This window comes from Momordica charantia (assembly GCF_013281855.1).
Source record: "Momordica charantia cultivar OHB3-1 chromosome 8 unlocalized genomic scaffold, Mcharantia_2.0 BLBB01000008.1, whole genome shotgun sequence".
NCBI classification, from domain to species: domain Eukaryota; kingdom Viridiplantae; phylum Streptophyta; class Magnoliopsida; order Cucurbitales; family Cucurbitaceae; genus Momordica; species Momordica charantia.
Genome location: NW_028275166.1, coordinates 6,125,179 through 6,146,327, shown reverse-complemented (window position 1 = coordinate 6,146,327; position 21,149 = coordinate 6,125,179). Strand labels below are relative to the sequence as shown.

General features: G+C 36.1%; 3 protein-coding genes across 4 annotated transcripts; 1 reads left to right on the top strand and 2 right to left on the bottom strand.

Moving 5' to 3' along the window:
* Positions 1-16,433, top strand: LOC111014057 (ATP binding microtubule motor family protein). 2 transcript variants are annotated; one of them, XM_022288660.2, is made up of 21 exons: positions 1-551; positions 642-841; positions 1,056-1,179; positions 1,320-1,414; positions 2,384-2,513; positions 3,252-3,317; positions 4,330-4,392; positions 4,539-4,589; positions 4,815-4,897; positions 4,977-5,085; positions 5,498-5,567; positions 5,708-5,850; positions 5,993-6,193; positions 6,379-6,468; positions 7,085-7,223; positions 8,371-8,462; positions 9,250-9,374; positions 9,544-9,583; positions 9,887-9,975; positions 10,138-10,216; positions 16,132-16,433. In XM_022288660.2, the coding sequence occupies exons 1-21, from the start codon at positions 36-38 to the stop codon at positions 16,228-16,230; spliced, it is 2,604 nt and encodes an 867-aa protein (XP_022144352.1). In that variant the 5' UTR covers positions 1-35; the 3' UTR covers positions 16,231-16,433. The 2 variants fall into 2 exon arrangements, with proteins under 2 accessions (XP_022144352.1, XP_087983627.1); XM_088127501.1 differs by lacking the exon at positions 5,993-6,193.
* LOC148209436 (uncharacterized) lies at positions 11,568-15,265 on the bottom strand. Its single transcript, XM_088127502.1, has 2 exons — positions 13,769-15,265; positions 11,568-13,532 (listed from the first exon to the last, which is right to left on the bottom strand). The coding sequence occupies exons 1-2, from the start codon at positions 14,880-14,882 to the stop codon at positions 13,498-13,500; spliced, it is 1,149 nt and encodes a 382-aa protein (XP_087983628.1). The 5' UTR covers positions 14,883-15,265; the 3' UTR covers positions 11,568-13,497.
* Positions 16,434-18,688: 2,255 nt separating the features above from the next.
* LOC148209435 (thaumatin-like protein 1) lies at positions 18,689-20,558 on the bottom strand. Its single transcript, XM_088127503.1, has 3 exons — positions 20,147-20,558; positions 19,375-20,044; positions 18,689-18,958 (listed from the first exon to the last, which is right to left on the bottom strand). The coding sequence occupies exons 1-3, from the start codon at positions 20,223-20,225 to the stop codon at positions 18,778-18,780; spliced, it is 930 nt and encodes a 309-aa protein (XP_087983629.1). The 5' UTR covers positions 20,226-20,558; the 3' UTR covers positions 18,689-18,777.
* Positions 20,559-21,149: the final 591 nt, after the last annotated feature.

Below are 21,149 nucleotides of genomic sequence, written 5' to 3'. Positions count from 1 at the left end.
GTTCGAGTACGAGGGTGATCGGTCGCGACTGGAAGATGGAGAAGGAGAACAGCAGTCCAGTGCAGTGTCCGAACACGGTGACGGTTCGGAGAAACCCTCACCGGCGAGCAAGAGCTACGCCTACCGTGAAAGCAGCTCCCGACTCCAATCCTTCTTCCTCTGCCATTTCTTCATTTCCAATTCAAGAAATTCTTGCCATGGAACTTCCTCAAAACCCTAAAGACAATTACTCATCGTCCCTTCAATCTCCTCTCTCCGAAAACCTAAAGGTTTACCTTAGAGTTCGACCTTTGCAGCCGAAGAATTTGAAGAAATCCGGAAATGCTGGCGATCATAATTCGAGGTCCGGACATGTATGGCCGCAGAACCCCCAGAAGAAGAAAGCGGCGAAGGAGAATACTGTGAAGAAGAAGAGCAGCGAGGCTTGTATAACGGTTAATGATGATCACTCAGTAACAGTCTGTCCGCCTATTGCGTTGCAAGAGACCAGGCGGAGTAAGTCTGAGGTTTACGAAGGATTTTCCCATGTATTTTCTACGGAATCATCTCAGGTGAATTATGAATTGGGTTTTTTTTTTTCGTTCTTTTTCTGGGTGATTCTTGGTTATTTGATCGCGAACTGATTCCACCATTGTTGGCAGGGTGAAGTGTATGGGAGAATGGTTAGTCCTTTACTGGAGGATTTTTTGAGGGGTAAAAGTGGAATGCTGACTGCACTGGGTCCTAGCGGCTCGGGTAAGACGCACACCATTTTTGGAAGTCCAAGAGATCCTGGTATGGTTCCATTGGCTCTTCAACATATTTTCAGAAAGACAGAGTCGAATGATTCTCACAACTCCAGGTATTTTGCTATTGTAATGCACTTTCAGTCTTGATGGACTATCCTGTGTGTACTAAATACCTCTTTCAAGATTATGCCCTGGGTCTTCCCCTTGCCTGTCTTTGAACTTCCGGGGCAGAAGAGAATTGTGTTGTAAGAAACTGTGAGTCAAGGGATATAGTTCATTCACAGAGGATGTTTGAATACTGAACGCTAGTGGTGCGATTTTTTGCAGGTCATATTATTTATCGATCTTTGAAATATACTCAGAAAAAGGTAAAGGGGAAAAGATGTATGATCTTTCAGCAGATGGGGGCGAATTAACTATGCAGCAGTTTACTATAAAGGGCCTGAAAGAGGTAACGGAGCAACATCTGTTTTATGCAACTCTGTTACTTTTTGTAGGTTGTGCGTACATTATGCGTCTGTATATTTATTGAGAAGGTAAATTGTGATTGTGCTTCAAGGAAAGTTGATGGACCCTCGTATTTTTATGAAGGTTTTAATTTCTAATGCCGGAGAAGCTGAATCACTAGTGGCTTGTGCAATGACTAGACGGGCCACTGCAATGACAAATGCAAATAGTACATCAAGGTGCTGTGATTCTCTTTTGATCTTTTTCTTGAAGAAAGTATTCTGTTTGGCTGATGGACGATATCTTATTATATGGTTTGTAATTGAGTCAATAATGGTCTCGTTGGAAAATGGAACAATTTCCTTGTATTTTATGGTGGTAGTACTCAGCAGTTCCCGTTGTGCTTTAATGGTTGCAAATATGAGATGTCTTCATTCACATGATAAAAGGCAGGATGTGGGAGAAATTCAGGACTTGGCATGATTTTGTTATGTGGGGGCCGAAGGACATGAACTAAGGAGGGAGTCCATTCTTTGAGGCGATTATAGCAGCGTTTAGCTAGTTTTAGAATAGGGAATATATGACTGCAAAATTCCTGCTTGTGTTTCTTATATCAGATCACCTGGTTTTCATGGATTGCAGATGAATTTTTAGAGCTTGTTTGACAAGATTATTTTTGAATTCGATTCCCATTTTTGTTTTCAAAGTATTTTTGAAAATTGATTGAGTAGAGGGCTTGTAAATGGTAGTCTTATCGTACAAATTGAAGCTATTATTCACAAATCTATCGTTTTGAAACAAAGAATTTTATTTGTCCTAAAAATCAAATCGTCCATAAAAGCACAATAAAAGAAAACGAGAAAAAACAACTTCTAGAAAAAAATACATCTAAACATGTTTTCAGGGAAATTTTGTTAAAAAAAAAAAACAGAAAAATGTTTCCAAAAGAGTTCTCAAACAAGCTCTAACTGAAACGACTTGAGCCAGGAGATGTCAGCACACATGCAAACACGCTGTGATTGAGACTGATAAATGTGTTGCACACCTCCACTTCCTCATGATAAATGTTAATTGTTTCATGCAAATTTCTGACTCTATCACCACTGCATTTTGTTGTAAAGAAAATTGGATGGAGCTATATATTTACACTTCTACTTACCTAGAAGATAGATTCTTATGATTTTGTTGTTTAATGCTTATCCTTGCAGCCGGTCACAGTGCATCATTAACATCCGCAGAGTTGCTAACCAAGACGACGTCAAGAATGCATCGAACTGTGCCATACTAACCATTGCTGATCTCGCTGGAGCTGAAAGAGAGAAAAGAACAGCGAATCAGGTTCTATTTTCTTCTGGTAATCAGTATTTAGGTTTTGCCTAAGAAGCACATACACTTCATTTTTGGTAATAAGTTTGTGTCGGACACTTATTAGACACTTGTTAGCTTAATAGATGTGTGCCACACTAGTTGTACAAATTGAATATGAATTTGATAGTTGTTAGGCACACACCGAACACTTGTTAACATAAGAAATAGACATAAATAGTAACATAGGACAAAATAATAAATTTTACGAGTAAAATACATCAAACTCATATTTTTAAACTTAAAATGCATAAGCTTATTGACTTTGAATGTCCTTCCTAAAAAAATTGTATATTTTAATAAATGTGTCATTGTAGTATATGTGTCCTAGTTTTTAGAAAATAACGTGTCACTGTGTCCGTGTCGTGTTCTATCCATGTCTCGTGACCATATCTGTACTTCTTAGGGTTTTGCCTTTCCTCTGGTCTTAAATTTAATAATGATTGTCATTCTTTCATTTAATGTTGTAATCGTAAAATTTAGTAGTTAAGGCACAATAGACAATGAGTCTAACCATAATATAGGACAATTCTTGATTTAAATAATGATAATCTGTTATTTCAAAATGAATTGAACGAGAATATTCTTACTAGAATGAAATATTCATGTTATTCTAGTTATGTTGTCTGTATATTAGAAAGTTGAGAAGTGGAAGAAGAAGATGATGGAACCTCAATGACTAACCTTCCCTCCCACCACCCTTTTTTGCAGGGGACAAGATTACTTGAAGCTAACTTCATCAATAATACATCAATGGTTTTTGGCTTGTGTCTAAGAGTATGTCCTCTATTTGTGTGAATCCTTTCATCATTTTCTTCCCCACGTATTGATAAGTATTTTGTATTTTTCATATTCAATGAGTTCAAATGGGATAATAATCCTGGGTTGGCCTTGGCATCGGGGCATGTGACAGAATGAAATTGAAGCATATGACAAGAGCAAATGGACTTTTGGGAAATGAGTTCAAACTCCATGTTGGTCACCTATTCAGAAATGAGATAATAAATCGAGTATTTTGACAATAGAATGTTATAACTTATAAGGTCAAACAGGTGAGATTAGTTAAAGTGCAAATGAATTGGCTCGAACACTCATGGATGTTCAAAGGAGAGAAAAAAGTTCACTACATGTGCTTATAGGAGTCCATTTTGAGTTTATTAAGATGTATGAGAAAGGATATGTGGAAATAGCGCCTGTATTTTTGGATGCTTGCGATTTAGGAATAACCGTGTTTATTTGTAGGAGTTGTTTGTGAGAATCATACGAGAATGGTTGAGAACATTAGACAATTTTATTTATTTTCTAGGATTTGTCTATGAAATGTAATAAAATTACCATAAAGTAGTTTTCTATATAATTTTCATCTTAATCAAATTAGAATTTATCTAAATTGCTTGATTTATATAATTTTCATGTTTTACTCTATACATCTATTTTAATATAACTTAATATTTTAATCTACCTATAACCTATGAGCTTGATTCATTAAAGTAAAATACATAGTTCTATAAAAAAGGAAGAAGCCAATTGGTGAAGGGATAAAGTGTAATAAACCACTTAATAGCCTTAAGCCCACCATTTTCCACGGGTGTCCAAAATCCCAAAATTTGCTATGTTTGTCCCATCAGTCGTTTTTCTTACGTACAATAGAAGTTGATATTCATTTTATTGAATGACATCTCACTGGTGCTCTCCATTCTCTCATCTTCTCTTTGTTTTTTGGTCTGTTCCCCTGTTTCATTACCTTTTACATTTTTTACTTATAGTGTGTCTCTTGTTTCATTTTTAGTCATTGTTTGAACACCAAAGGAACCCAAAGAAGCCACTGCAAAAGCATTTCCACAATTCTTTGGTAATGTTCCAAGAGGAATTCCTCATTTTGAAATTTTGGTCACGCTGAAGTTTTTCAAAATGAAAATTGCTATTTATCTTTATGTTTTATTGCAAGTTGCAATTATGTTCTCAAGCATAACCAACAATTTACTTCATCTCCAACAGCTGACCAAGTACCTTCGGGATTACTTGGAAGGAAAGAAGCGAATGACCTTGGTATGCTGTACTTATTTTAGTCTTTCATTTGTGGAACAGCTATTCATTTAGCATCTTAAATGGTCCATATTTCATCTTTATTTTGATTAATAGATACTGTTAATTTTGTTGGGGACGATTGATGCTTTTAATCTCTTGTCAAAAACTATAGGGTGTTCTTAATGAAGTGTGTGCCTCTTTATTTCTTTACCCATATTATATGTTTTCTTTTTTACCCTTTTGTAGATTTTAACTGTGAAAGCAGCGGAAGAAGACTATCTTGATACATCCTACCTTCTCAGACAAGCTTCACCTTATATGAAAATCAAGTTATTTAACTTTTTGCCTTCTTATTCAAATTAAAGAACTTTTTTACACGTGATCCTGGATTGATATCTGTTTCTTCAGGTTCAACAATGTTGTGGAACCTTCAAACACCAATAAGAGACAATTGCAGATGTTATTTACAACTGAGGAGCAGAAAAGAACAAAATATAGTGTTCTTGAAGCATGTGAGGTAGTTTGTTATTAATCTGTTTTGGATGCTATTTTTGCCTTAAATGAGTCATAATTTCTTGATTCCGCTTGCTTTGTTGGCCTTTTCCCTTTACTAGTACTTTAGTGGCTACGGTTGAAAATGTGTGGTGTCTCTATCCTTAAATATTCTACAATTTTTTAGGCAACAATTATTTGTTAAATTGGCTAGGCATGTCATTGCCTACTTCATTATGCTGATATTTTATTTAAGTTTATAGACATAATGGATAATAATGAGAAAATTCTAACATTAGAAATAAATGGGATGTATTAATGATCAGTTTGTTTTGTTCTTGTCATCTACTGCAGATTTGTAATTTTGCAACAGCATGTTTGGTTCATATCTTATTTATCCAATATTCATTGTAATGATTAATAATGTATGGTTTCAGAACGAAGGAAAGGGACATCAAGAGGAAGGCCAACTTCCTCATGAAGGTTGTTTAAATCAAAACTCTATAGGTACTTCTATTTCCATTTTTTCTCTTTGATTTGCGTTAGTTATCTAATTTGGTTTGAAGCTGCTGGTTTTGATTCAGCTTTTTATGTGTCTTTAATACTTGTAACTTTTTTTTTTTTTAATAATTTTAATTTTCTATCAGAGCCTCTAGATAGTAGTACTGAGTGTCCACCAACGAAGTCTAGCCGTACAGAATTGTCTGGGACTGAAAGAAATCATTTGATTATGCAAAACTTTGCTAAAGCCATATGGCAAGTCTTGAAGCAGTATAGAGATAAACTAAAGGTAATTATTTACATAAATTTAACTTCCTTTGAGTCTATAATTTCACCATTGTACTGTTTTTTATCTTTTAGTTTATATGGAAAGCATCAATTCAGTATTAGTTGAACGTAATAAAAAAAATTATATGTATTTTTGAAATAAGAGTGCAGAGAATGAAAATAAAAACCTTCGAGAAGAAATTAAGAAGGAAAAGATGAGATATTTTGAGCTGGAAAAGCAATGGCAGAATTCAAGATGTAGTAATTGCTCCAAGGAAGATTGTGCTGAAGCTGCATCCATCCTAATTAAAACTTCTGAGTTAAAAAATGGTTTGGAGGAGAACGGATTCAATAGTGTTCATGAGGTGTGCCTGCAAACTTTTCCCCTCTTGCTCCTTTTAGTAAATTATGGTGGCATGATGACATTAATGTAGTATATAATGCTCAGGTTTCTGGCTTGTTAATTTAATTCAGCTGGCAGTGAGACAGATGCTCTATTCAAATTATACTTGGAAAAGCTAATTGATTTTGACTTTGATTCTATGCTCAGGTAAATACGAACTCTTCCGTCCGAGTGAAGGAATTTGAGGAGAATAGAGCTCCAGAAGGATGTGGTTCCTCTCCCTGTGAAGACATAAATGTACGTACTCCAATTAGGATCTATTTTGTTTTGTCGTTCTTTTTTCAATCTTCAAATTTGACCTTAGTCACTCATTGGATCTCAACTTCATCAAACTTATTGCAACAAAAATAAAAAAATGTTATGTTGTTTACCATTGTAAATCAGTTCTTGAAATTTTCAAATTGAGTAATTTTACCTCTCTAATTTTAGCGAAGTTGAAGTTGAAGTTGAGGACTGTTATAGACCCTGTGACATTTAGGGAATGTAATGTCTTCGATATATGAATCTAATGGTTAGTGAATCCATGACTATTTGGTTGAAGTTTGGGGACTTTACCTTTACATTGTGGGTTTCAAAGATTTCTTTGGGTTTACTGTCATCACAGGATATTCTTTAAGTTCCAATGGGCGATGGGTTAAACTTGTTGATAATAGATTATACAATTCCACTGGATTGAATATGTGTATGTACATGAACTGTCTGTTTATTAAATGGTTGATATTGCACTATATGGAAAGATTTGTGCTCAAACCATCTGGTGAGAAACTTGCAAACCAATGAGGTCAATGTTTTATGCTTAATATTCACAATTGCATTATATGGAAAGATTTATTTTCCTTTTCATGTTATCCAGAGTTGCTTAGAATCTGATGGAGTTAAAGAGGCACATATCAACCATATAGACAAGACCAGTCCTAGGAGTGAGTGCAACACGGTGAATAAATTTACATATGTGGAAGCAGATGATGGTTGCCTGACTGCAAATCTTACAGGTAATATAGTTTTGCGTGTTATGTTGCCTTAACTACTTTTGATGTGGAAGCTACTAACGTACATCTCTAACAGAAGCACCTTTAAGTGACTTGAACTGCAAATACTGATAGAATATGGATAACTAAAACTTTTAGTCTGGGCATTATTTTTGTTAGTGTAAAGTAATTGGATGTTGAAAATCTTTTGATGTTTTTAGAACCTATTCTAATCCAAGTATCAATTATACTGGAGAGCATTCTTTGGAGTAAGTGTGACATTCTGAACAAATTTACATGTTTGGGAGCTAATTTGGGAGATTGTTTCAAACCATTTTCTATTTTTGTTTTTAAAAATTATGATTGAGTAGCGTGTAAAGGGTAAGTTTATTGTATGCTTGGAATTGATATTTAAATGTGAAAGTATTTATTTTTGTAGGAACTTCAATTTTCTTGAAAAAACAAGTCATTTGCAATATTTTGAGAGAACAGTTTTTATTTGAGAAGTTTTAGCAAATAGTTACTCAAAAATGGTCCAACTCATTTTTTGTTCTCAAAAACAGAAATTTGCTTTTGGAGACCACTCCCAAGCTGCACCTTATTTGTGCCATATTGTCCTGAATGAATATCTGGTGTGAGACTGAGAACTGGTTGTATAAATGTCCCTAGCACTAAACAGTATCAGTTGTCCAGGACATTCTGTCTTTTTAGTAAAGTGATTGATGTCAAAAAACTCATTGTTGTTTAATAATGTTTGTTCTAATTAACTTAGGATGGCTTATATGTCAGTAATTGGAACAAGAATCCCATGTCAGGTCCATTTTATTTATGAGTTTCCTGATCCCTAAAAACATGTAGTTGACCGTTGCACCCTCATGCGTAACTTGTTCTGCTTAATCAATCTGGTCGGATATCAAGTAATCATATATATTTTTTTAATTTCATTTGCTTATGAATAATCAAATATTGGGGATTTGGTTGTCAATGCTCGAGTATTCTCTTAAATTAATATTTTGCATTATTTTACTTGGTAAAATGATTACACCTGTTGATGCTCGGTGAGTCAACTCAGCACTTACATCTTAGGATTTTGTTTGTTCGGGAACTGTTATGTTATTGTCTCTATTGTCTCCCCCTCTTTTGATTCTAAGCAATAGACTTGTACTTTCAGAGTTAGCCTTCGGCGCCCCGCAGTCACATATCTTGGTGAGGCATAACAGTTGTTCATCAGTAGAGCTGGACAACCTCAGTGAACACAATGAGGTTAAAACCTATTTTATATGCTATACTTCGAATTGCTGTTCTGTGTCCATGAATTAGACTGCACAACAGGTTAGATGGTTATGTATTCTCGATTTCTCACCTACTTGATGAACTTCACACTAGAGGATGAAGTTAAATGGAAAAACATGACCATGATTAAAATTTAAAATTGAAATAACATATGATCAGCCAAAAAGAATGAAAGAAACCGAATTCTTTATAGAAACATACATAACACCAATATGTCTGAGTGGGTTTGTATTTCATCCGAATTTAAGGAGCCACACGCATGGATATCACTTTGGTCACATTCTATCTACTATTTGTTCTTCGTTTGGGGACCTTGATCCTTACCGTACATACTGATTCCTATAAAAAAAATTAGTTCATACTTATGAATAATGAGTCCTACTTACTTTTCAGTGACTTACCTCGTGTGTCTTGCAGAATATGAATGTCGGAAGACACTTTTTATTTGAGTACAATTCGAAGGAATAATTTATAGATAAATGAAGTTGGAAAATTTCAACTGCTCCTATTATTCATTTTTAAATGGTTAAATCATTTTTATCTTATTATTTCAAAAAGGTCATAGTTAGTATTTATTTTGGATTAACAGTATGGATAACCAAGTTTAGAGAAGTTCGTGGCTCGTAAAAAATGGTAAACGAATTATTTATATAATATTTATGACGTTTTGTTAATATTTCCTTTAAGAACCATTTATGGCAACAAATCTATGGTTTCTGCGTTTATTTTCTTCTGTTTTAATTGCTGGATGTTTTAGGAATCTACTTCAGCTGTATCACCTTTACGCGAAGCTCCGTCTATTCACTGCAATGATCATGAATGTGAAACTCAACCTGTACTTGATACATCATTAAACCAATCAACTTCAGAAAAGTCTGAAAGGTCAGTTGATGTCTTTTCTTTTGCAGACTGGTTAACAGCTAACTTCTACTCTCCAAGTTGAACGATGACAACACATTGGACAGAAGCTATATCTCCATTTTTGTTCTCTTTGAACTTTTTGACTTCTTTTAACCAGTTTAATAACTTAGATATCTCCATTTTTGTGCAGGGATTCAACTCATTTGAATGAAGAAAAAGAACTCTTGGCGGTACCTTTCTGTTTGATATTTTTGACATAATTTTAAGAAGGATCTATACCCTAAACTCACCTGTATATAATCATTGGCTTAGTTTGTATTTAAATATGGTTACTAGACTTGATTCATGTGGCTTAGTTAAATGCACGATGTTTATCAAAAGTTGAACCCAAAGTTGAAATTTCTAACATTTATTCCAAGTTTTCCTTGAAAAAAAATTATGTCATAGTTTACGTTGATGCAACAGTTGCTACTTTATTTTTATTTTCTTCATTTTAACAACTTTCTAATTCTCAACATCTACCTCCTACCCAGGATGTTGCATCTTGTCAAGAACACAACAGTGATGCGCATTGCAGTGAGCCAAGAGCTGACGTCTCACGCAAACTAGAGAAACCAAAAAGGTTAGAGTTACTAGGTTGCATCTAGTTTCTAATATTTTTTAACTACTGATCTGTCAACCCACTTTACTCTTTTCATTCAGCAACAATTTTAGTTGGAGCTATTCACTTGATGTAGTTGCATCTTTTTTCCTCCACACAACTCTTATTTCCCCCATATTTCAGGAGACTTTTGCCTGCCTCGTCCACATTATTGAGGGATTTCAGCAACATGCATGTCGAGGACGATATCGAGGTGTCAAAGGTCTGTCCTGATCTGTGTGTGTACACTTGTATGCTTGATGAGTATTTCATTATTTATATGATCTTTTTTAACTAGAAACAAAACTTTTTGTAGCTTTGTGAGAAGGGTTATATTTTCTTATCCTCGTTACAACCCATTTAGGGGTAAATATACAAGAAGACCTTTCAACAAATAAGGAATTAATCTAAGCCTATAAGGAAAACAATAAAATTACAGAATATACAGAGACATAATGTAAATTCTAATAAGGAAAAAAAACTTAATTTACGGCTTGATTTTCTACACTCCCCCTGAAGCTGGATGATATATGCTTGTCATTCCAAGCTTTGAGATTAATCTACTAAGGCTGGGTCGATGCAATGCCTTGGTTAAAATGTCAGCAGCTTGTTGTTGGGAAGATACATATCTCAGATTGATAGTATTTGTCTCAATCTTCTCGCTGATGAAGTGACGATCTATTTCGACATGTTTCATCCGATCATGATGTATTGGATTTCTTGCAATGACTATGGCAGATTGATTGTCACACAATACCTCTATAGTACCTTCTGTCTTCACCTTGAGTTCAGTGAGAAGACGTTCCAAACTCCTTCACAGATCCCATGGGCTAATGATCGAAACTCAGCTTCAGCACTACTTCGAGCTACAACTTGCTGTTTCTTACTACGCCAGGTTACTAGATTCCCCCATACATAGGAACAGTATCCTGATGTTGACTTACGGTCAATAGGAGATCCAGCCCAATCTGCATCCGTGTAGACTTCAAGAGCTCGGTTTGTGGTTTTTCTGAACATCAGTCCTTTTCCAGGATCGTGTTTGAGATATCTCAATATTCTATACACAGCTTCCATATGCTCCTTTGAAGGTTTGTTCAGAAATTGACTTACCACACTAACAGCAAAACTAATGTCTGGTCGTGTATGAGTTAAGTATATTAGCTTTCCAAACTAGGCGTTGATATCTGCCTCGATCAACTGGTTCATCTTCAGGATTAACTCCAAGTTTTGAATTTGCATCCATAGGAGTGTCTGTTGGTTTACAACCACTCATCCCGGTCTCTATTAGGAGATCTAACGTGTACTTTCGTTGAGTGATAGAAATCCCTTTACTAGATCTTGCTACTTCCATACCTAAGAAATACCTTAGGTGTCCCAAGTCTTTGATCTCAAATTTCTTCGAGAGGAGTTGCTTTAGACGAACCATTTCTTCAGAGACATTTCCTGTAAGTATTATATCATCAACATATACTATTAATACAGTGATCTTACTTGGTGAGAAGTGCTTGATAAAGAGGGTATGATCGGATTGACACTGAGTATAGCCGTCTTGTTTCAACACATTTGTAAATTTTTCAAACCAGGCCCGAGGTGACTGTTTTAGTCCATACAGAGACTTCCTGAGTTTACATACCTTTCCCTTAGTATATCTGTCCTCAAATCCAGGAGGTATGTCCATGTACACTTCCTCTACTAAATCACCATTTAGGAATGCATTCTTCACATCAAGTTGAAACAATGGCCAATCTAGATTTGTTGCAATGGAGAGAAGTACCCGAATAGTGTTTAGTTTGGCAACTGGAGCAAAAGTTTCCTGATAGTCAATCCCATAAGCTTGGGTGAAGCCTTTAGCCACCAGGCGAGCTTTGAATCGTTCTATACTGCCATCTGATTTGTGTTTGGTTAAGAAAATCCATTTACATCCAACCGTGCGCTTACCTGGAGGTAAGTCTGTAAGGATCCATGTCCCATTTTTTTCCAAAGCCTGCAATTCTTCTAGAGTAGCAGCCTTCCATTCAGGGTTCTGCAAGGCTTCTTGAACTGTGTTTTTGAACCTGATCTAGTGAAGTCACAAAAGCTCTAAAATACGGCGACATATTAGTGTAAGACAAGTGATACCGTATGGGATGTTGGGTACATGAGCGAATACCTTTCCTGACAGCAATGGGTCTATCATCTCCTGATGTCTCGTGTGCTATTTCAGGGACATTGAGATTTTGGTTTAGATCTTGGCTTTGCTGAACTTGTGTAGGTTGTATTTCGTTTCTCTCAGGTTGTCTTGCTTGTCGCGAATAAACTTGCAGTTCAGCCTCAGAGGGAGATACGCGAGTTGGCTCAGAATGAGGTACAGGTGAACTCTCAGAGAATGGAATTGGCTCAGAATCAGAAGAGGGTACAAGAGAACTCTCAAAGGATGGGTTTAAAGAGAAGTTAGGAATGCAATCCCAATTTTGTGATTCAAGAACATAATTCTCCCCCCGAAGGACAGAATTGGGATAATATGGTTGATTTTCAAAGAAGGTGACATCCATGGTATGAAATAATTGTTGAGTGGGAGGATGATAGCACTTGTATCCTTTCTTATTTGGCGAGTATCCAAGAAAGATACATTTTATGGATCGTGCATCAAGCTTACTACGATGCTGAGGATATATATGAACAAACGCAGTGCACCCAAATATTTTTAATGGTAATGGAGACACAAGATGGGATGTAGGATAAATTGAGAGTAAACTTTGTAAGGGTGTGTTGAATTTGAGAATGCGGGATGACAAACGGTTTATGAGATAGGTAGCAGTTAGGACAGCTTCACCCCAGAAAGATTTTGGAACATGGGATGTGAGCATGAGAGAACGGGCTACATCGAGAAGATGACGATTTTTGCGTTCAACAACACCATTTTGTTGAGGTGTGTCAACACAAGAGCTTTGGTGAACAATACCATGAGATTGAAGATATGGACCAATGGTAGAGTTGAAGAAATCACGAGCATTATCAGTTTTAAGTATTTTTATATTGACTTGAAACTGAGTTTGGATCATTTTATGGAAAACGGTGAATAAGTGGCTTGTTTCAGATTTTTCTTTCATAAGGAATGTCCAACTCAAACGTGTGTGATCATCAACAAAGAGAAGAAACCAACGTGCCCCATTGATATTTTTTACCCTTGAAGGTCCCCAAATATCTCTATCGACAAGGGAGAAAGACTGAGATGGAGAATAAATGTGAGGTGAATAACAAGCACGAGTATGTTTGGAGAGTTGACAAATCTCACACTTAAAAAATTGACTCTTTTTATTGAGAAATAAAGAAGGAAACAATCGTTCAAGATAAACAAAGTTGGGATGACCAAAACGATAGTGCAACATCATGGCAAGATTATCTTTATGATTTAAGGACTCAGAAACATAAGCAGACTCACGATTAGACTGAACTACAAGTTCATTGCGTTTCTTTGTTGGTGGAGGACTCGTTGCTTTAAGAAGATACAATCCCGCACATAATTCAACATTGCCAATCATCTTCCCCGATCCCAAGTCCTGAAAAATACAAGAATTTGCAAGGAATTTAGTTTCGTAGTTCAAGTCTTGATTCAACTTACTCACAGACAATAGATTATACTCTAATGTGGGCACAAACAATACTGATGCAAGAGTTATGGAGCTTGATATCTGAATACTCCCAATTCCAGTGACTTGAACAGGTGTACCATTAGCAATACGAACAGACAGGTTACTCGTATAAATTGAAAATGATGAGAATAAGGATCTATCACCTGTCATATGATCCGATGCTCCTGAATCCACTATCCATTCAGATGGAAGAGTTTGAGTGTGGAGAGCACGAGAATTTTGGTTACCTTGTTGTACATTCCCAGAACCACTTACTGTTGTTGGTGGAGTTGTTCTGTTCAATAGTTGTTGTAGCATGTCCAACAACTCTTTGGTATGTGGTTGTTGGTTAGAAGTTTCAGAGACAACAGCATTGCCTCGAGTTGCTCGCTCTGATTTGGTAGTGTTCGGCTTCCAGTTCGCTGGTTTTCCATGTAATTTCCAACAGGTTTCTTTGAGATGTCCCACTTTATGACAATGATCACACCATGGTTGCCCTTTGCGCCGGCGGTTATCGCCATATAGATTCCCCCGAGCAGCAAGAGCGATTGGATCATTAGGATGATCTCGTTGGGAAATGAGCGCAGATCCATTTTGAGTAGGAGGATGTTCGGTTTGTCCCAACATGACTTGCTTTCGACTTTCCTCCCTACGGACTTCGAAGAAGACTTCTCCAAGACTCGGTAATGGCTTAGTACCAAGAATGCGACCACGAACTTCATCAAGTGATTTATTCAGACCCATCAAAAATTTGAAGATCCTTTTTGTCTCCACAAATTTTCGATAGAGGATACGATCCTCAGAACATTTCCATTCATGAGTTTCAAATAAATCTAGTTGTTGCCAGTAACGAGATAAATTGGAGTAGTACACTGTAACCGTTGAATCACCTTGTTTAATGTCTTGGAGAGTAGTCTCTATCTGGAACAGCTCAGCAGTGTTTTCTTTATTGGAAAATGTATCCTCAGCAACATCCCAAATTTCTTTGGTAGTAGAAAATAGGAGAAAATTCTCACCAATTTCAGTGGTCATGGAATTTATTAACCAGCTCATGGCTTGATTATTTTCAGCCCTCCATTTGCGAAATGTTGAATCATCGGGTTTGGGTGATTCCACTTTACCGATGATATAGTCTTCCCGTCCACGACCATACATGAACATCATCACTGATTGGGACCACTGAAGGTAATTGTGGCCATTGAGTTTGTGACATGTTATCGGATTATTGTTGCTTTCGGAAAAGGACGAGACGTTAATTTGTGATTCTGAACCTGCCATTACAAAAAAAAGGTGTAAGGAGCTGTGACGAGATCTGGAATAAAGTACGGGTAGTAGCGGCGGCAACGAGCTCGGCGGCGGCGGCGGAAAGCTCGGCGGCAGCGGCGGACACAACAGCAGAGATTATGGCGGCGGCACCGAGAGAGAAATCGGGCGGCGGCGGGCTTCTGTGAAAGACCGAAGCTGTGACGTGCGACGACTGGAGCTGCGACGTGCGACGAGAGCTGCGGCGAGATCTGGGATCTGCAGCGGAAGCGACGGCTAGGGTTTTTTTTCAGATTCTGGCAGCTAGGGTTTTTTAGACTCTAGGGTTTTTCTAGCTCTGATACCATGTAGCTTTGTGAGAAGGGTTATATTTTCTTATCCTCATTACAACCCATTTAGGGGTAAATATACAAGAAGACCTTTGAACAAATAAGGAATTAATCTATGCCTATAAGGAAAATAATAAAATTACAGAATATACAGAGACATAATGTAAATTCTAATAAGGAAAAAAAACTTAATTTACGGCTTGATTTTCTACGCTTTTCATTAATGATTGAAAAGCTTAAAAGAAAAGTAACAGAAATCTAAAAGGGTAGACTAAGAAAGAAAAAGCAAAATAAAAGCAAAGCATAAATATAATTTTCAGAATAGTTTTAAGAAAAACTCAGCAGGCTCAGAACTCTTAGTGTACGTTTGGAATGACTTTTGAAAAAAGTATTTTTTAAATGAACACTCATTTTTTATACGTACTTTTGAACAATTATTAATTCAGACTATATTTAGTACAGTATCCTAAATGATTTTAGATGATTGAAAGTGTCTTTTAAAAACTACCATGTTTGGCAGTGAAGAAAAGATATTTTAAAAAAATCAGATTGATCTAAAAATACTTTTTGAAGAAATACTTTGAGAGATAATTATGCAAAAAAGTGACTTTAAAGTGACCCAAGTAGTTTACGAAGCACTGGAGAGATAATAAGAAAAATGTTTAAGCTAAATCTGGGAAATTTATCTTTCAGAAAGATGAAATTTTAACTTAGTTGATGGGAATTAGCACCACTGCAGAACGTTTTGGGTTCCGCTGCCATTCAATCTTAAATTGTCTTAAAATACCCTTAGTGACAGCAAGTTCAGAGTGGAAAATATTTTCCTAAAAAGTAATATTTCAGCAACCATTCTGAATTTTCTAGTTTCTAGTACTGTTTGTTTTATGAAATACTAAGCAAATATTTGATGTACGTTCCTTTTTACATATCTGCAGGTAAACAGAAATGGGAAACAATCAGCTACGAGTGAAAAAATCAGAACACAGGGTAGCATCTCTCTTATGCTCATGCTTAAAAGAAATCTTCGAATCTAGTAAGTCCACTTTCTTTGAAATTAAACATTGTATAGTTGGTTCCAAAGTAGGAAAATTGACATCTGAACTCCTTGGTTATCATTTCCAGTGGTACAATGTTTGTGTATTCTTCTTTGGTTTCTTGATTTGGGTTTGTAGTTCTTTTTCTCCATTGACATAATAAGTAAAACTCAATCTAAAATGATCCTTAAATACCTTTTCAACCCTTGGGTGCTTAGGTTGTTATACATGTGGTGCCTTGTCTGGCTGCTTTTCAATTTCATTTTCTTTCTAAATTTCTGTCAGTTTTTTTTCTCTCTCTTTGACACTGACACTTTAGTTGGTTATGCCATGAACACATTTTATGAAACGATGAAGTATTCATCTTTTTAATTATTTTCTTAGGATTTTTTTGGAAAAGATAAAATTTAGTAAGCCAACTAACGTCACAAGGTCTTCGAATTGGAATTTAAGCAGCAAGCCATTTGTCAATTGTCTCAACTGATATCCTCCTTTGACCCAATTCTTGGGTAAAGACAAGTCTTTGGGCTTCAAACATTGTTAGAACTGATATCCTCTATATTTTCAGCACTCTTGATATACCAAGCGAAAGTTGCAAACATATGAAAGCCTCGGAGAAATGGGGTTTAATCACAATAACTGATCTCATTGGGGAAATGAGATTTAATCACTGATCTCAATGACAAGCCCCAAAGGGTAGCCTAGTTGGCAAGAGTTTGGAGTCTCTTTGTCATACTGGTTTAAAGGTTCCAGATTTGAATCTTTTGGTGAGTTTAATACCATAAATCCTCGATGTTTCCTAGGTTTGGGTCTTGGGGCGGGATGTTATAGCATATCTTTTGAATTGAAGATACCATTTTAGAGGGGTGTTATTTCAATTGGTTTGTTTAAGGTTTGGGTGAGTTTCTAGCAACCCAATACTCACTTTCTCCCACCAAACTACCCCAAGTTAGTCCTCAAATCCATCTTCAGAAAGTATTTTAATTTTGAGATCCTTAAAAGCTAAATTCATTCGACTTCTATTAGTTAAATCGATTAAATGGTCTTGATTTGATTTGATTGGTTTTGATTGATTTCTTCAATTTTAAGTTGCTTTCTTGATTCAAAGATTTTTAGATGCTTGAATTACAAATAAAGTTGTTGAGGGAATAGACCTGGGTATTTAGTGTTATGTCATCGTTTTGTAAGGTATGGAAAAAAAAAAAAAAACTTGCTGAGCTTAACGTGAAATAAGTATAGTTTTGTTTCCCTCAATATTTAGATTTGACATTAATGTAATTCTAATTGCAGTTTTCTCAAGAATCTTTGGTATTAATGTTCTTGCCTTTTCGATTTTTTTGTTTACATATATTTTTTTTTTTGGAATTATTATGTTTTCATAATCTTTTCACCCGTCTCTTTATTCTCATTTTAATTTTATATCAAATTAATTATAAATATTATTAATGCAATTAATTCACTAATAGAAACCCCTATGCAATTAATGACATTAAATCGAAAATATTTAAAATGTAACTTAGATCACGTGATGAAATTCAACACGCAATCCGATTGAACCTTAAATAAATTATACTTTAAATATGTCATTAAATCATATGATCATTGTATCCCAATTTTGCCATTTGGATCACCAATAAACTTGATTAATAGCAACTTGAACATAACTCAATTGGTTAAGACATCTATTTTTTAATCAAAAGATTATGAGTTTGAATTTTCATCCACATGTTCTAAAAAATAAAAATAAAAACTTGATTTATTGACACACTAAAGTTCCCTATTTCTAAATCTTTCTTTAATACCATTCAAATTGAACTTCATACTCAAGGTGGTTGGTAACTGTATCCTCATAACATGGAGGAGAGAAATCCAAAAATGTTATGAGTTTTAACCACAATTTGAATATCGATGTTGATGTCTCAATTTTGTAGAAATATCGATCACTACAATTGAAATTTAATATCCTGATTTTAATCATGTATATTATTACTAGAGATGATCCAGTTATAGCAGTGGGCCCATATTAGTCTTCATCGTAGGATTTAGGAGCAAAGAAATGACGACGATGGTTAGATCTTCATCATAAAAGGAAAAGAAAAAAAAAACCCATAATTGTATTTCTGGTGGAAGCCCAAAATCATCAAAAGTACCAAGCTTGTAAGACCAGCAAAGTTGGTAGTTCTTTTAGCAGTTGCCCCCACCACCGCCGCCACGACAACCACCGTTGCCGCCACCGCACCGCCAACCTCCACCACCCACCAACTCATTAGGATTCAAAGTCAAGCAACCACTTTTTCGTTTGCAGATCAAAGGGAGTTATGTTATTCCTTTCCACTCAACTAATTAAACTAATCATTTTCCTTTTTCTCATTTTAAATATAATTACAAAAGAATCAGTACTGTACAAGTGGCTTGGAAACTTGGGTTTCCTGTTTCTTAACAAAAGCGCACCTCAAAATTTGTAAGAATTAAAGTTCCTCTTTTTTCTTTCTCAACAGTATATATTACAAAAATTGTGAATGAAGAAACAAAACACGAGAGGGGAAACTAAATGTAATGAAAAAAGAAAAACAAACAATGAAAAACAATCAATGTCCAATTCAAGGTTGAAGATGGAAGCAATGTATCGGAGGCGGCGGCTCCGGTGATGAAGTCCGGCAGCCACGAACCGCTGAACAGCACCGATGGCCCATCTCCTCCGCCGGATGGGTCTCTTTCAGATTTTTGGCTGAAAAAAATGAAACAAAAAAAAACAGATTCTTTAGAGATAAAAGAGAGGATCATGAGGAAGATGACTGTCAAAATGGTCACTTTACAGGTAATGATTCATCTTTTTGATGTTGTTAGATAATGTGAAGAAAAAGAAAGCAATGTGAAAGCCAAAAGGGTAAAGAACGGACGAGAAAACAATCCCATAAAAAAAAAAATCATTCAATATAATATCATCTAATAACTTTTTTATACAAATTTGAATCACAGTTTTTAAATTCTTTACTGCCCAATTCCTCTTATATTAAAAATAGGACATAGAAAGAAGAATAGTTAAGTGCTCATCGATTGTATAGACTTCAAAAAAGTTATCGAAAGATAGGTATTGACCCGAGAGTAGAGGAGTATTTTCTCTTGACAACAAAATGGAGATACCTTGCAGAAGAAGGGCAAAATGTAATGGTGTAATCAGCTCCACTACAAGTGAAAGTGCTTGTTGCGTCATCGAAGGCGTAGCTATACGATTTCGGGCACGCCGATTTGAACATTTCCGAGTACGGCGACGGTTTACAGGCGGCGGGTGAGTTATACGCGTCTTTGCAGCAGTACTCTGGGTTCCCAAACGCCTCACACGCGCTCCTACACGCCTTCCCGTCGCCGGAGCGTAGCTCCTTCGGGCACCGCCGGTTCAAGTCCGCCACACATCCCGTCGATTGGCATGCACCGGACCCGCCCGTGGCGTCCACCACCATCTGAATGTTGTATCCGTCCACCAAACTGACGTCGTAAAAGTCCTGTGCGGCGTCGCCGGAGCCGATCGTGAACTCCGCCAGAGTCGCCGGCGGGGTGGCTCCGGCGCCATTGCATTCCATTTGTTTGGACCCACAGTCGGCGGTCTGGCAGCTGCCCTGACCGGTGGCCGGGTCGAACGAACAGCCGGTTCGACCCCAGAACCTGCCGGACCAACCCGGAGGCGCGTGTAATGAACGCGCCGCCCCCGGAGAGAGCTCGAATCCGGTGGAATCCAGTCGGGAATTTCCAAGAATTCCGGGCCAAACTGTGAAATCGCATCTGTTTATTACTGTAAATGCAGCTCCTGAAACGCCTACAGAATCCCATTAACAAAAAAAAAAAAAAAAACCCAAGAAGAAAAATCAGTTTCAGAGATCATCAATAAATCAAACAAAAACGAAGATTAAGCCATTACCTCTACAGAAGAAGATCAGAAGGAGAGAGAGAAAGAAAACTACGGAAGGGGAAAGAAATTGGGTTTGCAGATATGCCATTGAAGTAGAAGAAAATTACATAATCAAATCAATGGATCATCAATGGAAGATATAAACACACTGCATTGCTGAATTTCTTAGTTGAAAAGAAGAAGATCCGATCAAAATGGAAATGGGTGTTTGAGATTCTGAAACAAAAATCAAAATTTTCACCTCCAGAAGAAGAAGAAAACTCTCTCTCTCTCTCTCTCTCTCTCTCTCTCTCTCTCTCTCTCTCTCTCTCTCTCTCTCCTGTTTGTGGGTATTTATAAAAGAGTGGAAGATTGGAAATATTAGAATTGACTTTACAAGTCAGAACACAGAACAGAGGAATGGTGCTCAGTAACAGAGGAATTCCGGTGGAGGACAAGTTTTTTTCTGTCTTTCCATTTTGGCATATAATATCTATAATTAATGACTGTAATTATATTAGATGTAAGAAATTTTTTAAAAATTTTGTGCAATAAGGTGACGACACTATTGGTATTGTTTGAGCTAGTATGGAATAAAATTTTCTATGGAAAATTTCTATAAATGGAATGGTGGATATTGGACTAATTAATAATATTTTCGGGTATTAAACTTTCGTACAAAAGTTGACATTCATGTGTCATAGGTTCGACATCAATATGAAAGATAAATATTCGTACGTACGTTTTTTTCTTCATATTATTGTAAAAGAGATCGACAAAATATTGAAAATATTAACAAAATATCACTAATTTAGACATAATATTAATATTATTTCTCGAAATTTCCATCCATATCAACGTTTAAAACTTTGGATATTTATGAAATTTTTTTGGTTACTTTATTTGTGGGTTTTTATTGAAATCAATATTTTGTTAATATTTCAAACATGGGAGGAGAGAAAACGAATGAAACATTGCCATTAACATTAATATTTAACTCTTAAAATCGTGTAGACATTAGCATGACTCAATA